This window comes from Amblyomma mixtum, chromosome 3 (genome assembly GCF_055824585.1).
Source record: "Amblyomma mixtum isolate Tamu chromosome 3, ASM5582458v1, whole genome shotgun sequence".
Classification (NCBI taxonomy): Eukaryota; Metazoa; Arthropoda; class Arachnida; order Ixodida; family Ixodidae; genus Amblyomma; species Amblyomma mixtum.
The window spans coordinates 187,730,368-187,746,538 of record NC_143014.1 but is presented as its reverse complement, the minus strand read 5'-3'; the positions used below and the strand labels follow the sequence as shown (position 1 = coordinate 187,746,538).

At 46.9% G+C, this 16,171-nt stretch overlaps 1 protein-coding gene across 4 annotated transcripts in view; it reads left to right on the top strand.

The window, feature by feature from the left end:
* Positions 1 to 16,171, top strand: part of poe (E3 ubiquitin-protein ligase-like protein poe) — a 178,240-nt gene that overhangs the window by 136,840 nt on the left and 25,229 nt on the right. For all 4 annotated transcript variants that reach the window (XM_089582226.1, XM_089582224.1, XM_089582225.1 and 1 more), the window contains 10 exons: positions 359 to 745; positions 3,359 to 3,835; positions 4,071 to 4,925; positions 7,741 to 7,971; positions 8,557 to 8,801; positions 8,983 to 9,348; positions 10,883 to 11,055; positions 11,516 to 11,895; positions 14,644 to 14,884; positions 15,581 to 16,143. In XM_089582226.1, coding sequence (XP_089438352.1) covers positions 359 to 745; positions 3,359 to 3,835; positions 4,071 to 4,925; positions 7,741 to 7,971; positions 8,557 to 8,801; positions 8,983 to 9,348; positions 10,883 to 11,055; positions 11,516 to 11,895; positions 14,644 to 14,884; positions 15,581 to 16,143 — 3,918 coding nt within the window. The remainder of the gene's footprint in view (positions 1 to 358; positions 746 to 3,358; positions 3,836 to 4,070; positions 4,926 to 7,740; positions 7,972 to 8,556; positions 8,802 to 8,982; positions 9,349 to 10,882; positions 11,056 to 11,515; positions 11,896 to 14,643; positions 14,885 to 15,580; positions 16,144 to 16,171) is intronic.

The following is a 16,171-nucleotide window of genomic DNA, read 5'->3' as shown; positions in this document are numbered from 1 at the left end:
ATTTTGATGTGTGCCGGTTTTATGTCTAAATCACTTATTTCAGCTTTTCATGTATCCTTGCAGTGATTTATGTAATGCACAGCATTTTGGGAAGAAAATTAGTGGCATTTATAGGAGCATAGTCTTTTTTTTTTTTCAACTTCATGACTTTGTGTGCTAATTTTATTTAACATTTTGAGCTTTTTGGGGGTACTCAAAGTTGAAATGTTACTGTTCACACACCCATACCAGAAGCCTTTGACCTTGGACAGTATGAAATCCAAAAGGCATCTTCTTGGCTCCAGTTTTGTCATTCATTTCAGTACTCATGTACTCCACCTGTGCAAGATTCTTCATGTATCACTGTCCTTGTGCGCAGGTGAAGAAAGTCTGGGCAGTGGTGCCTCCTGGGTGTGTGGCACCCACGTTTGGCTCCACCTGGTACTCGTACTTGTGCGAGTACATGATGGTCCAGCAGACACCCTTCATTCGACGCCAGGTGCGAAAGCTGCTTCTGTTCCTGTGTGGTTCCAAAGAAAAGTACCGGCAGCTACGTGACCTTCATGCCCTTGAATCACACCTTGCGGGTGCTCGCTCTGTGTGCGGGGTCACCTCACCATCAGCGGGGGCAACCCCACTTCCCTATGACGCCCTCATCCTGGTTGTGGAGCACCTTAAGGCCTGTGCCGAGGTAGCCACTTCACGCACGGCCAACTGGCAGCGCTACTGCCAGCATGACAACACTGTCCTGCCCTTCCTTTTTCAGGTATGGCAGAATGGGCCATTCTTCATCTCTAATAGTGCATTTTCATCTGGGAACACAAGCATGAGGCCCTTGACAATGCACAAAGTTTCTCTCAAACAACAGAAGTATGCTAAAAAAAAACCATAGCCTGATACTGTCTGCATATAATGTTAAGGAAGGCATGCTTTTATCAGCAGTATCAACAGAATTTGTCTTTGAAATTCCATGCTCTGATTTTCATTTGCATAATTTTGTGTGCCAGTCTTTGTCCACAGAATTTTATGCACCAGTTTTTGTCCTTGGTGGATGCACTAAAGTGGTTGAATACATCAGTACAGTCTAGCACAGTTATAACGAAGTCAGCAGGAATCTGAAATCGCTTCGCTATATCCACTGTTTCATTATATCTGGACTATGAAAGAAAAAATACAAATATCGGCAAATTGATTTATTGCCGCTGGAAGAACTGGTCCAACGTTCCCTGAATATGTTTCGCGAGTGCGGGTTTCATGATCGCAGCCTCCATGCTGTCCAACTGCGAACCGAAGTTCTGGCCAAACTCCGAATTCCCGAGGAACATACGCGCAGTGTCAGCTGCTGTGGTGGCCACTGCGGAGGTCACTGGCTTAGGGGCAGAACCAGTGTCATCGCGATTGCTGTTGGAGGCGTTGTCCACCGTGGTCCCGTCCATAATGCTCCCAGCAACTTCGTCAGTCGTCAAGTCCTCGGTCGTCGTCGGTGAAAACAAAGTCCATTTGGCTCAGACTTGAAGGCGCAAGGTCCAACCCGCTAGCAGACTCCCAGAGCTGCTCCAAGGAGGCGGCACCATCAGCTGTTGCAGCTGTGTCAACCGCAGCAGCTTCTGCCCCGGCAGGCACTGCACCTGTGCTGCTACTTCGGGAGAAGCCAGCTTTCTTGAAGCAGTGGCTGATGGTCAAATGCTTCACGTCCCTCCAAGCTCTGCTTGCGAACAAAATCGCCTTCACCAAAGGAACTTTCATATTGGGCACGTTGTCGGCAGCGTGAGCATCAATCTGGAAGCGCTCGATCACTCTGCGCTGGTAGTGGACCTTGAAGTTGGCAATAACCCCCTTGATCCTTGGGCTGCACCTTGGCGGTAGTATTTGGGAGAAGGAACAAAACCTCGACAGCATCAGGTGTGCAAAAGCAAGCGCAAAGGAGCGCTTCCAATACACACAGCTCTGATACCTGCTTCAAGCGCCGAGAACCCACTGGAGAGAAATTCAAGAACCGCAATTGGCCCAGTCGGTCGCTCTTCGTGACATCACCAACTATCCGCCTCTTTTCTTTTTCTTACTTTTTTTTTCTTCGGTGCGGGATGGCGCGCCGTCGGCCATCCCATGCCGTCGGGGTGTCGAGCCAAGCGATACAGTGAAGCCGCCTTTTGTTTCACGAGAGAGCAGACGCCGCTGCAAAGGTTGCTGTCAGCCGAGTTCTGCCGTTATCTTCGCCCAGAAATTTGCCTTAAAGGTGTAAGAACGTTCCAATTGATAATTATTTTTGGGTTTGCACGAAATCTCTTTTCTATATCTGCTGACGCACTTTTATTGACTTCGTTAAAATGGACCAAAATTATTGAAAATGCAAAAATGGGAATGGGAAATTGAAATCTCTTTTGTTATATCCGCTATTTCGCTGTAAGTGGCTTTGCTATAACCGGGCTAGACTGTATAGCCAAAGCACTATGGGGTGTCTGCCATCTGTGGCCATGTGGTCCATGTCGGCCTTGAGAGTTGGTGCACTCAAGGAGAAAGGAAGTAGGTGTAGCAGATTAGTCACACGTCACTCCATAAAGGCATTTATACCACACTTTGACCAGCATAGTACACTAATAAAAAAAATGGTCACGATGAAAAGGAAGGCAAACAGTCTCCCTCTAGGTGGACATTTCAACCTTGTCATGAAGGGAGGGATGAAGGAGGGAGTTAAACAAGAGGGAAAGAGTTGCTGTAGTGAGTGAAGGGCTCCGGATTAGCAACTTGCGTTATTTAGATCACATGCTGTGTATTGCTAACTGTGTGATTGGTGCTAGCTAGTCAACAGATGTGCTGTGGAAAGCTGCGCACTTGTGTTTATTAATGTGAAAGCATTATATGTCCCATTTGCACAAAAGCCGCCGTCCATTGCCATCCGTGACACAAAATTTCTTAGTGACATCGCCATGCTTTCACGTGACATCAGCAGTAGACCGTAAGATAGTAAAGTCTCAGCAATAAATAAATAAATAAATTAATTAAATTTATTCCAAAGTTGCAAGGAATTCAACCAAGGGCCTTCAGATTGCGAAGCGAGAGGCCGCAAAACTGCGTTACTTCTTGGCGAATAAAGGTGAACCTAGTGTATGCATTTCCTTATGACTGCATATTAATGAGTATGTGTGTCATTAGAAAGGTATTTTTAATGAACCTCACAACAGAGCTCACAATAAGACCACATACTTTCGCATTCAAAGCACATGAACTGTCTTAAGTGCCTTCCTAATTTTATTTGCATGGGAATTGGTGCCATCTTTTTGTGCTGATCCTTTTTCATATGATCCTTCTCTATATGTGTACCATTTGTGTTGATTTTTATAGCCACTTTGCTCACATTGTGTAAAACTCTGGTGCCCAGGTGAGCTTCCTGCTAGATGAAGGAGTGTCCTCCATCATCCTGCAGCTGCTGCAGTGTGCTCTGTGTGGCACAACTTCATTGCAACAGCCAGCTCAGCCCCAGCAGGGTGCAAGTAGGCCACATGCCACCAGTGGTTCACCTTTCAAGCAGCCACATCGCCGTGAGCGGGACACATCTGAGGAGCCTGATGAAGTCGAGGGCTCGGATGAGGCTCAGTGTGCAGCTCTGGCACAACAGGTGCACAACTCTGTCGAGCGTTCCTTGTTGGCACAGTTTGTCCGGGCATTCTTGCTTGAGTGCAACTCAACTGCAGTGCGATGGCAGGCCCACTCCCTGATTCACCAGCTGCACCGGCACTCACAGCCATCACATCGGGAAGCCCTGCTGACACTTATGTGGGAACTTTGGCCACATCTTCCCTCATATGGACGGAAGGCTGCTCAGTTCGTAGACCTCTTGGGCTACTTTACGCTCAAGGTGAGCACCGTAGTTGACATTTCATTTGGGGTGGTCAGTTGATGTACTGTCCTGTGTATAACTTCATGTGCCTGCTTCTCATGAAAGGATCTAGTGTATGGTTGCTGTTTCAGTAGCATGAAAACTGTCAGTTTTTGTTTTGTGATTTCAGCACTTGGAGCCTTTTGCTCTTATATTCTTGAGAATGGATGTGTAATTGCTTACTTTGGTGGGTCCTCCCACCCACTGTTCACAGGCTCCACAGCCCCAGTGGGAATTCACTGAAAAGGCATTGGCTGTGCTGCACCACCAGAACCAGCTGCTCTGCAACCATCCCAACTCGAGCTTGTACAACTCCATCCGGGGCCTGGTGGAAATGGATGGCTACTACCTGGAAAGTGAGCCCTGCCTTGTCTGCAACAATCCAGAAGTAGCCTATACCAACATCAAGCTGTCTGCCATCAAGGTCGACTCTCGCTTCACTACTTCCACCCAGATTGTCAAGTTGGTTGGTTCACACACTGTGTCACGCATTGTGCTGCGCATTGGTGACCTCAAGCGAAGCAAGATGGTGCGAGCCATCAATATCTACTACAACAACCGGTCAGTGCAGTCAGTTGTGGAGCTCAAAAACAGACCAGCTATGTGGCATCGTGCCAAACGCTGCTCTTTGGCTGCTGGCCAGACTGAACTCAAGATGGACTTCCCACTGCCTATTGTGGCATGCAACCTGATGATCGAGTACGCTGACTTCTATGAGAATGTGCAGGCATCGTCAGAGACACTGCAATGCCCGCGCTGCAGTGCCTCAGTGCCAGCCACCCCCGGTGTGTGCGCTAACTGTGGGGAGAACGTGTTTCAGTGCCACAAGTGCCGCGCCATCAACTATGATGAGAAGGACCCATTCCTGTGCAATTCATGCGGTTTCTGCAAATATGCTAAATTTGACTACACCCTGACAGCAAAGCCCTGCTGTGCTGTTGACCCCATTGAAGGTGAGGAGGACCGCAAGAAGGCTGTGGCCTCCATTAACTCGTTACTCGAGAAGGCCGACAAGGTGTACCGACAGCTCATGGCACACAAGCCAGCCTTGGAGCTGCTGCTTCTCAAGGTCAGTAGTAACCTGGGCAGGGAGGGGTGGTAGCAAGAACGTGCACAAAGTCCATTTCACCTGTGGATGAAAGTTATTGTCCTAATGACATGCGAGCGGCTCTGATTTCCAAACACGCCATGCTGTCGATGCGTTTGATTTTCTGGAAATTATTTCAAAGCTTGCGAACTTCACAAGATTTTCTTTCTTTATTTAAAGAAAGCTTTTGAATTGGTTTTAGTTGCAGTATGAGCTCTTTTTACTTATTTTTTTTTTAATATTATTGCGATTGATGTAGCAGCCACGAATCTTTCTTTGACCTGTGAAATGCTAGCGAGTGCCTCTGTTCTCACCAATTACAGAGCAGGAAGAAGTGAAATAATCATAGAAGCACATTTTGGCACCTGCCACTGATGGATTTACATGTTTGAAAGCAGTCTGCCTGCAACATTGATTTCAAAAGATGAAAATGCATTGTGCAGTACAAAATTGTTTTTTCCATGAATGAATGCCACTTTTTTAGACATGCTGTGACTGCTTTGTTCACTTAAAGGGACACTGAGGAGAGCACTATTAATATTTTTTTTATAGTAAAATCCGATAGTTCGGCATGTCATGGCTTTGTGTCCACTTGGCCGGCAGCGAAAGATGCATGTATTTCTAAGAAATTTGGATTCGAAGTTGAAAAAGTTTTTCCCGCCGCTCTGATTCAAACTTGGGATTCTGCTATGACGACACATGACTAAGCGACGTGAAACATGACGTGCGCATGACGTACCGCAGACTCCGTGATTTCTGGCAGCCAGCAGTGTGGCTATGGTGGCTAGCATAGTGCGGCCTAGCAGCAGCCGAAAAGAAAGCTACCGCCGGCCGCACGTTGAATGCATCTATCGGCTATTGCGGCCGTCGCTACAGTCGCTTCGATTACGTTTGCACTGGCGTTTTGCCAGCGTTACGCTGGATCTCGTTCTCGAAGTCAACGAAGTTCTCGCAAATAGACACCTTTAGCATACCGTGTACCTTGTTACGGCTAGCGGAATACCGGGAGCCCGCCTACCGCCGGAAAACAGGCGCTGATTGGTCCCGATGCTTCAGGAGCGCGCGTAGTTGCCGGGCACGTGGCGCCATCTGGCGAGGTCAAGGACATTTGCGCATGCATTGGCTGCGCCTCAGGGATTTGTGGCTTCTCGGGTCCTAGAGTTGCTAGAACCATTGGTTCTAGCAACACTGCTTTGTCCTATGACGACATCACGCTTGTACTTGCGAGTTTGGCCTGTGGCGGCGATACCTGTATTTTGGTTCTTGCTCTTTTCTACGTTACAAGAGCTTTGTTGTCAGTATGAGTGGCGTTTTTGTAATCGGGAGCTGGTATTCTGTCGATACAAGCCAACTTCAATTTCTCCTCAGTGTCCCTTTAAGCATGAGTTGGCATCATATTTTTGTGCGACTCTGGCATTAAGAATGCTATCTGCAGTGCTTTTTAGTTGTAGTTTTGGTTGTGTACACAATGAAAATTACTTGTTCAACTTCAAGTATTTCGCTGCACATGGCGTTGTGGAAGAAAGAGAGGTGATCCATCAGCGGTGCGCATTATGGCCGTTAGTGTGTACTCGTGCCTGGTGTGGCCACGAGGGGCAGCAGCACTAGGAACTGGCCTCTCTGCTTTTTTTGCTGGTGCTCCTATGGGCACGCCTGGCACCGAGGTTAAATTTTAAGACACGTTTTCTGCTTGCCTACCCAGAATAACTCAATAGGATACCTCTTTTTATTAATGGCCACATTCTGCACTCCTGTAATTCAGCTTAAGGGCGCAGTATTTAATACTAATATTGTTGCTGCTAGTTGCTGCTTGTCGTTGCATTGTTTTATTAGGTTATAACGTTGGGGCTGATAAGCATGGCTGGTATATACAACCGTGTATGGACATTGCCCTAGTATACACTGCATAGCGTTGTTGTGTCAAATGGGGTACAAATTCACCAGTTGACCTTGCAAAGCTGCTGAGCTTCATTTCCCTCAAGCAGTGACACATCTCATGTGTTGGCATAAGTTAAAGGTTCCAGTAAATGATCTGAACTGGAAGGTTTAAGCTGCATATAAACAAGTGGGAAAATGATCTATATTTAGTTGTTTGGCAACCAGTTGTTTGCATCAACCTCATGTTTCATCACTATTTCTCACCTCGGGCACAAGAACAGTGTGTGTGGTTTATCCAAGCTTTTCTAGCTTTCTGAAGTTGCTTGACATCCTGAGCTTTATTTTTGGTTGTTTACTGATTGCCACATCTGCATAAAAGCTTTTTTACTTTGTGCTTCGTGCACACGAATAAAAATTAAATTTGTGCATTGAGGTGGCAGCAAGGGCCAAATTTCTGCTGGAGGAGACGAAGTACTCGTCATTAGGTGACTAAATAGCAAAAGTCGGCATCTGCAAAGTTGGAGCATTGACTGAGGTCTCAAATCCTTTGCATGGTTGCCGTTACACACAGGAACACCATGCTCTCTTTCAAAACAAATTTCTTGACAACTGTTTTATGCAAATTTAAAAACTTGGCACTGCACATGATTTGGATAGTTGCATTTTAAGTGAGTAGCAAGTAGGTATAAGGGATTTCAATAGTTGCTTGTTTTCTGCCCTTTTTCTCAAGCCCCCTTTTTTTTTTTTTTTGAAAATCATTTTTGCTTAAAGGCACAATTTTCGGCTCAAGGCTTTGCAACAATTTCGAGATACGTATTGTATATTATTAAGGCTCCAGTGTATTTATGCGCGGCTTTCAACTAGGCCACTTCTTTTTGAAATCGCATTCATGGGTCCTGTGGGATTGTGGCACGCGCAGGTTCAGGAGCAGAGCCTGGTAGATCGGGCCCTGGAAGAGGAAGCAGCGGCTGCAGCAATTACTGTGGCTGGTTCAGCCAACACAAATGCAACCTCAGCCACGCCAGCCAGCACTGCGTCTGCATCAGGAGCCACATCCAGCATGGTGAACCGCTCCATACAGCAGCTGGCCCAGAAGTACTGCGCAGAGTGCAAGGCCTCCTTCGATGAGCTTAGCAAGATAGTCCAGAAGGTGATAAGAAGTACTTTACAAATCTCGATAGCCCATTGTTAAAGTATAAAATTTCATTCTTTGAGTTTGGTTTTCAGCCTTTGACTGCACTGAACACATCAGTGGGGCAAAAGGTTTTTTTTTTTCCTCAAGTGAAACTTCTGAAAAAATTTTGATTTCATAATGCACCTGTTATAAATAAGATTAAATGAAAGAAGCAGAAATTATTTGAATTCATTATTCACGTAATTTGAGCACTTTTCTTATAAATTATGGTTTCGAAAAGAGTTCGCAATTTACACGGAGATTTTGCCAACTCGTCCTAAAAACTCTACAAAAGTCGATAACGCAAAATATCTGTCATGTACCTGCCACCCATATGGCGACACCTTCTAAATTCTCACTCTCACTGGCCCAAAAGAAATAGTAACTGCCTGCCTTGTGCGCACTGCATGTACGCTGGTAGTCTGGTGCAGCAGGGAACGCAAGATATGCAAGTAAGTTTTTCAAAAAAAAAAAAAAAAAAAAAGCTGGGTGATACCTTAGAGGTGCGAAAATTATGCAAGTAAATACAGTAACGTTGCAGCTGGGCCTCCTCCTTTGCAGATTTTGGCTTCACGAAAGGAGCTGGTTGAGTATGAACACAAGCAGAAGGACAGCAGGAAAGCTCAAGCAGCCACCCCTACTGTGACAGCAGTACGGCCAGTGCGAGGTGAACTACCATCACCAGGCAACTTGAATGCACCAGCAGGCAACAAACAATCATCTGGAAGGTGCTACGGCTGCGCCAGTGCCGCTGTAGATCACTGCATCACTCTGCTTCGAGCACTGGCCACCAGTGTGCCATACAGGTAAATTTGCAGATCTTTTCAGCATAACGTAAATGCCGAAAAATTTCAGGTTGTGCAAGAGCATGCTTCGTACCTGCCAACGCTCCAGAATTCTCTGAGAATTTGTACTGACACATTATATTTCCCATAAATGGCTGCATCAAGCAGCCTTGACCTGTATTCTTTCTCTTTATGCATGCAGGCAGCTTCTGTGTGAACGGGGCCTAATAGGGGAGCTGGTGGAGCACAACCTCCGCCAGGGCTGGTCTCAGGTTGGCCAGCTAGTGTGCTTGCTGACACGGGACAACCCTCAGGCCACTGACCACCTTAATACCTTGCTGATGGAGCGCATCTCGCTTGCCTTGCTCCGTGGTGGGCAGCCATCCCTGCAGCCCTGCCTGGCTCTGGTGCCCGCCGCTAGGCCTACCACAGCTGATGACACAGAGGCAGCAGCAACGCCACCAGTTGTAGTTGGTGTCCCGGACCTTCCAGCTGCAGTGCGCCATGAGGTGGCCTTGTTGGCTCTGTCACTGCAGAAAGAAGACTCGTGCTGGGAGCAACGGCTCAGGTACAGACTGAAAAGGCCCATCTTGGCTCTTTAATTGCATACCAAGCCATTTTTTTATATTTAGGCAGAGTAGAAAGAGGAGACTTCTCCCAGCCTTGACTCTAAATCTAACTCTAATGAGTTGATATGGTATGTGGGATTTAACGTCCCAAAGCAGCATGTGGAGTGTGAGAAATGCTGTAGTGGAGGGCTTTGAATCAATTTCAACAACCTGGAGTCCTTCACTAACATCGTACAGTACACGGAGATATTTGCATTTCGCATCCATCAAAATGCAGCCACCATGGCCTGGAGTCGATCCTGTGACCTCTTGCTCAGCAGGAGAACACCGAAGCGAATGCTTCACTGCGGCAGATAAACAAGGTTCGGCTAACACACAGACCCTATGCGTGAAGTGTTAGATAAAGGATGGGGAGGAGAGAACTGCTGCGCCACCTGCAGTTGGCTCAGGCTCATTCCGTGGAAGCCAAGGGAGCCGCGTGTCCTCCGATTTGAGAGATTTAGCATAGCATGATCGAAGATCCGCTTTCGTGGGGAGCCACTGCACGTGCGCAGATTGCCCCAAGGACGCCACAAGGCGCCAGGCGCCGGCCAGCTGGTTGCATGCCTGCCCTATCGGGACCAATTACATATCTGGGAGCTGTGCTTCCACCTGCTCGCACCAGGCATGCGGCATGGAGACGGGACTTTGGTTGCACACGCACCACGGAAACATCAGTCTGTCTAACTCTAGCACACTGCTCAAAGAAATGGTGCTGGCTGCCATTGCACACAGTAAGCCCGTCCTGGGCACATAGCAAGAATGGTCGCATCATGGGACACGCACAGATATGCTAAGGATGGGCATTGCTTTGATGCCAGTGCCTCCGCTAGGCACTGCCTTGACCACGGCCAGGCTGGAGAAATGACGAGCGCACACACCACTTCGAGTCCAGCCGTGTCTTCCTGATGCGCCAAGAGCTCATTACCTTGAAACTAGTATGCACGCCTGCATTGCAGTGAAGTATGTCTTCTCCTCTGCAGGCATGTGCTTTGGTGGTGTGCAAGCCGTACCAGATTGGTTTTTGCATTGAGAGTACTGGGGCTGAGGCACGTCACATATCGAGCATGGGCATTACTAATCGGCATTGCTCCACAGCGCCACCTCACGGCTCTGAGGGACCGTCGCAATATCGGTCTGCGGCCAAATCGGAAATCCTTGTACAGCACCTGAGATCTTTGAATTAACTGGGCTGGTGCACACCGCCACTTTGAATTGTCTGGTCAGATTTACATTAGAAATTACAGGACTCAGAAATTCTTTGAATTATCTGGGACTGCGAATTACTAGAGTTCCAATTATCGAGATTTTACTGTACATGCGAGTCATGCTCTCATTTGTCTTACTTTTTGAGAAATTATGTTGCACTCTTTCTTTAGCCTTTACGTCATTGTAAGATGATTATAGGGTGGTGTATTGGTAGCCATGGTTGCCATTTCTCTTACAAAAATTGTCATTTTATGCATCTATACATAAATTTATTCACTTGTGCAGGTGTGTGATGCGGCTGTTTCTGATGGGCATCAGTTCTCAGAGCCCCATTGTGTTGGAGAGCATCACTCTGCCTTGTCTTAAGATACTACAAGGTATCATCAAACCAGACCCACCAATCAGTAAACGCAACAAGGACAAGTCTATAGAGGAGCTGGCTACTGTGCGTCCCTCAGGTGAGTGCAGATCTTCCTGCATGCTCTGAATGCCTGCCATCCTATGACATAAGGTTTTCTTGGCCAGTATTATTGAAACCAGTCTCTCCAAACTGTACAACTTCAGTGTTATTTCTGTTTGCTGCAGTGAATAGCACTGTAATGCCATAAAACCTAAATGTAATGTGCAGTGCTGGAAAAAATTTCAAATATAGAAGCTTCCATGTTTTGCATAGGCTTCATGAAATGGGCAGGGGTACAAGGGTGCACGCTCGTTCTCACCTGAGTAACGTGCACATGTCTTCTCATGGCATTCAAACACCTACCATTGACTTGCAGAGGAAATGCAGGTTATGTGTGCCCATTGCCTTTTAATACGAAGTGCGGCTCTTTTCCAAATTAATATTGTTTCAGTTCAAAATTTTCTGTGCAATATCAGCTTCGGTGGGGCTGTTGTGTGCATGTTCACGTACTGTTGCAGGCATGTGCGTAGCTGTGGACCTGAAGGGCTGGCTGGATGGAGACCCAATGCAGACATTCAGTGCCTGGAAAAGCCGGTGCCTTGGGCGGCCTGCAGACACCCTGTCACTGGGCGGGGGCAAGCGGCAGCGACGCGAGGACGTGCGGGCCCGCTTTCTGGTGGAGAAGTATGGTTTGCGCTGGCGTCAGCTAGCCCGTCGAGGTGGCTCCTCCTTGCGCCTGCTCATGCTCCTCCAGCCACCCCAGCAGCAGCAGCCAGCACAGGGCCAGCCACGCCAGCCGCGTCCTCTCCAGTCCAACTGGCTGCGCCAGGTTCTCTTCAACCCTTCCTGCCGCCAGGCACGCACCGTGGCCTGCACACTGGTGAAGGCCCTCTGCCAGGTGAGCATGCACACACGAGCCACGCAGTGAGGGGCCACAGGTGCCACTGTTGACCAGTTTTTGCAGGCTACCGGGGTTGTGCAGTGCAGCTCATATCGTATCCTGAAAATACAGATCTCTTTAGAGCAGGTATATTCAATCTTTTTATCCTCAGTTTTTAAAAGGTGCTGAGGAACCCTAGGTGTCTTCATTCCTTCAGCAAGCCCAAACTGCCACCTTAATAGATTTCATTCCTTCCTGCCCGGCATGTATGCAAAAATGAGCATGTATACACAGGCACCTCAAGATATGCCTACATTCAATTAATGACTGGCTGTACAGTGAAACAGTCTGTAGGGAACAATTACAGTGTCATTAGTGTGAAAATAAAGTGGGTAAACAGGAAGAAAAATTTGTATTCCTGTCTCTGAAGTGACAGCTTCAAAACTCTAAAACTCAACTTCTATGACAGGCACGGTGATAATTTACCATTATAGCATAGCGGCAGATCAAGAGAAACTAATGTTAGACAATCCAGTAAGTTCTCTGCAGCAGAACTTCATTAAAGCTTGCGGCAAAAAGTTACATAACATGTTGCATAAGTGCACAAGGACATGTTCTACATAAAATTAAATGACAGATGTGCAATCGGCACGCAAAAATACACGTTCCCTGAAGATGTCGTAATTGTGACATAATTATGACTTCATTACAATTTTTTTCCAAGACCGTCTTCTCCCCTTAACCACTAACCCCCAAACTCTGAAAGCTTCCTTACCTCAGTAAGGAAGCCTTCATTGCAGTGAGGCGCCCTCATGTCAATCTGAAAGCTTCCTTACTGAGGCACCCTAAGTAAGGTCGTCCTTGGTGCCTCCTCACAGTTAAGGCAGCTGCCAGCTGCCTTCGTGCGTCCTTACGTCGCTCCTGGCCCTGGAGGAGCGCTTCACCTCACTGCTGCCACAAGTGACTCCGCTCACTCACGCGGGCGGCGAGACGTGGCTCAAGGACGCGAGCCCGGCGGGAGCGCAGTTGAGCAGGCGGGAGCAAATGGCAGCGTGGACTTACCGCTACGCGGGCGACTACACGCAGTTTTTTAACCGTGCTTGTGAATACGCATTCGATGAAGTGTACCTGTATCCTCCAACAGCCAAGTCGCTTCACGACGCGGTGAATCCAGTGGAAGTGCACTCAGGGGAAGAATTTGCGTTCAGATTCCGCACCAGTGCGGCTCTGTCACACTTCGGCATTCGGCGGCGACAGCGAGCGAAATCCGCCGCCGCCGACCTCCCGGCCACCACGTCGCCGCTCGTGGCGTGAGAGATATGGCTAGCAAATAGCATAAATCGACGCTGTCTATGTACCATAAGCGTGTGCATGCTTACGTACGCTAAACGCAGGTATTTTGCGGGACGTTACAATGTTTCTCAAATTTCCACTTTTAATTCAGCTTATGCAAACAGCGACGCAATGACATGACGATTGACGTTTATGTGGCTATTCCCTTTGCATCAGGTGGACGAGTTTTCCGCCTAGCTCAGCCTAGTGGCACCATCTGGTGGTTAAGACGGAAACCATTTCTGTCAACAAACCGATGGTCTTAAGCCTAACAGCGGCTGAATCGCCAGTCTAAATAGAAAAATAAGGCAAATTTATCACTCATACTTTCCTTAGAGGCGAGATGAGAGGAAGCGAAAGACCGATGGCCCATTTATGGCCAGCGAACGCACTGAAAAACGCAGTAACGACGACGAATTCAGTCCGAATCGAGGGGCCCAGCTTCGAAGGGCGCCGCCATGTTTGTTGTTGCCGCGGGAATGCCACTTCCTACTCGGCGTCCTATTGGCCGATGTGAAGGAACCCTCAAACCCAGACACGCGGCATGCGTTCCTTACTTGAGGAGAGGCGAGGGGAGCTTTCAGAGTAAGCTGGCTTCCTCCATCGAACATTCGCGGACAGGCGGCCTCACGTAAGGTTAGGAAGACTTCGAAGGAAAGGAAGCTTTCAGAGTTTGGGCCTAAGGAACTTGTAACGTTCTCACTTGGCCTTTCCCTGAGTGACTGGGATGGCATGTTACCTTGGTCTGTTCCTGCAGTTAGGTGCAGTTTTGTAAGTTTGTTCTTCCTCATCATGAACTGTTGTGGTGGCTTGGACAACATTGGGAATCCATTTTTTTTTTTTTTTACGCACACTATGATCACGTAGCACTTGTTTCATGTGTGTGCTATCAGGGAATGCCGGCATTTTGCTTGTTGGATAGCTACCATGCTGCCAAGTTTGTTTTTTTTCTCCCTGAAATCAGAATCCTACTTATCGTTATTTTTGGTGGCTGACCTTAATAAATTGTTTAACTGTAACATTTTGATCAGAGGTCTGAAGTATACTTTCGGCAGTAGTAACATGCATAATAAAATTTTATGACCTGCTGCGGTAGTGATTGTTATCATTGATAATGGCAGTTGAGTAGCTGTGTACAAGGAAAATGGCAGAAGGTGAAATTAATAGAAGAGTGTCATCTATTGAAAGTAACAGAATTTGCCATGCACTGCACTCTGTTAAAACGTTAATGCTTCTTGTGCCTTGTGTGCTTTCTTGCTAATTTTAAGAATCTGCACTGCGCTGTTCTTTTTAATGTCCAATGAGTCCTCTGTCGTTTTTCTAGTTTAGTTTTCATATTTTGACATTAACCGTAGTGGTAAAATGTCAGTTTTTAGTAAAGCATGTTGACACATTTGGCAGAAATTTTCAAGACTATTTTTGGGTACATCTTAGGTTCCATCACGGTGCCGAGAGATGCTGGACCTGCTGACAACATATCTGGATGACCTAGGCACAGCGGGTGAAAGTGGTGCAAAGTTCTTGGGTCTCTACCAGAGCCTTATTGCACCTGACCACTGGAAGCACTATCTAGCCATCAAAGGCCTGCTTCCACACCTTGGGGACCTCATCACTGCTGAGATTGACCAGCTCACCCTGCTTGAAGAGACAACACTTAATGCTGACCTTTCTCAGGGTCAGTCATCTTATTCTTTATATACTGACTGCTTTATATTATGCAGTGTATGGTTAGTTATTCTAAATGCAGTACTGCAAAGGTTTCAGGTTATTTTTTGGATATGTTTGTATTTCTTGGCACATTCACTTGATGCTGTAAATGATGGTATCATCTGAATGGCCGCCTGCGTGGCGAATGAATTTTCATCTAGAATGCACTTCTATGGTTATCATTGCCTTCACTGTAAAATGTTTATGTATATTAAACAGGACAAGATGGGACCACCTGCAACAAATTCGATAATATGCATGAAACTTTCACCTAATAACTTTATTGAAATGAAATTAGGGGGGTTTGCTGTGAATATTTGCTGGGTGTTATCACTTACATTTATTTCTCATTTTAGTTTCACTTTCACACATTTTTTTTTTTTCCAGTCTTCTTGTGAAAACCTGCATGTAATGAAAAATCTGTTTTGCTGTATGAAGGCTTAACTGAACACAGAGTAGAGAGAATCTCTTTTCTGGGCTGCCTAGACCAGCTACAGTGAATTGAGAAAACAGGTGCACTAGAAAACTAAACCTTAACTTAACTTAATATCTCACTTTCACTAAACCTTATATTAAATATTACCTAAACATAATATATTTGCATGCTGTCTTTTTTTCTCACAATGAGAAATAGGGATTGACAGTGTTTGTTTATGTTGTGCAGGTTTTGCCTTGAAAATGCTGACAGAGCTGTTGGCGTCATTCATCGAGGTGGACTCAATTCGGCAACAGTACAAGGCACGTCTTGTAGGTTGTGTTCTCAATGGCTACTTGTCTCTGCGTAAGCTGGTGGTTCAACGCACCAAGCTAGTTGATGAAACTCAAGAGAAGCTGTTGGCACTGCTAGAAGAGATGACAACAGGCACTGAGTCAGAAACGGAGGCATTCATGGCAGTTTGCGTTGCAACGCTAGGCCGATATGGACTGGAGGACTTGCGCACACCAGTCTTCATCTTTGAGCGGCTCTGCTCACTCATTCACCCTGAAGAAAATGAGCTGGGCGAGTTTCTAGTGACTCTCGAGAAGGACCCACAGCAGGAAGACTTTCTGCAGGGACGCATGCTTGGAAACCCATACAGCTCACATGAGCCTGGCATGGGGCCCCTGATGCGTGACCTCAAGAACAAAGTGTGCCAGGACTGTGAGCTGGTGGCCCTGCTTGAAGATGACAATGGTATGGAGCTGCTTGTCTGCAACAAGATTATGAGCCTCGACCTACCTGTCAAGGTATGGCTTCGTCTTTTTACTCACTGCT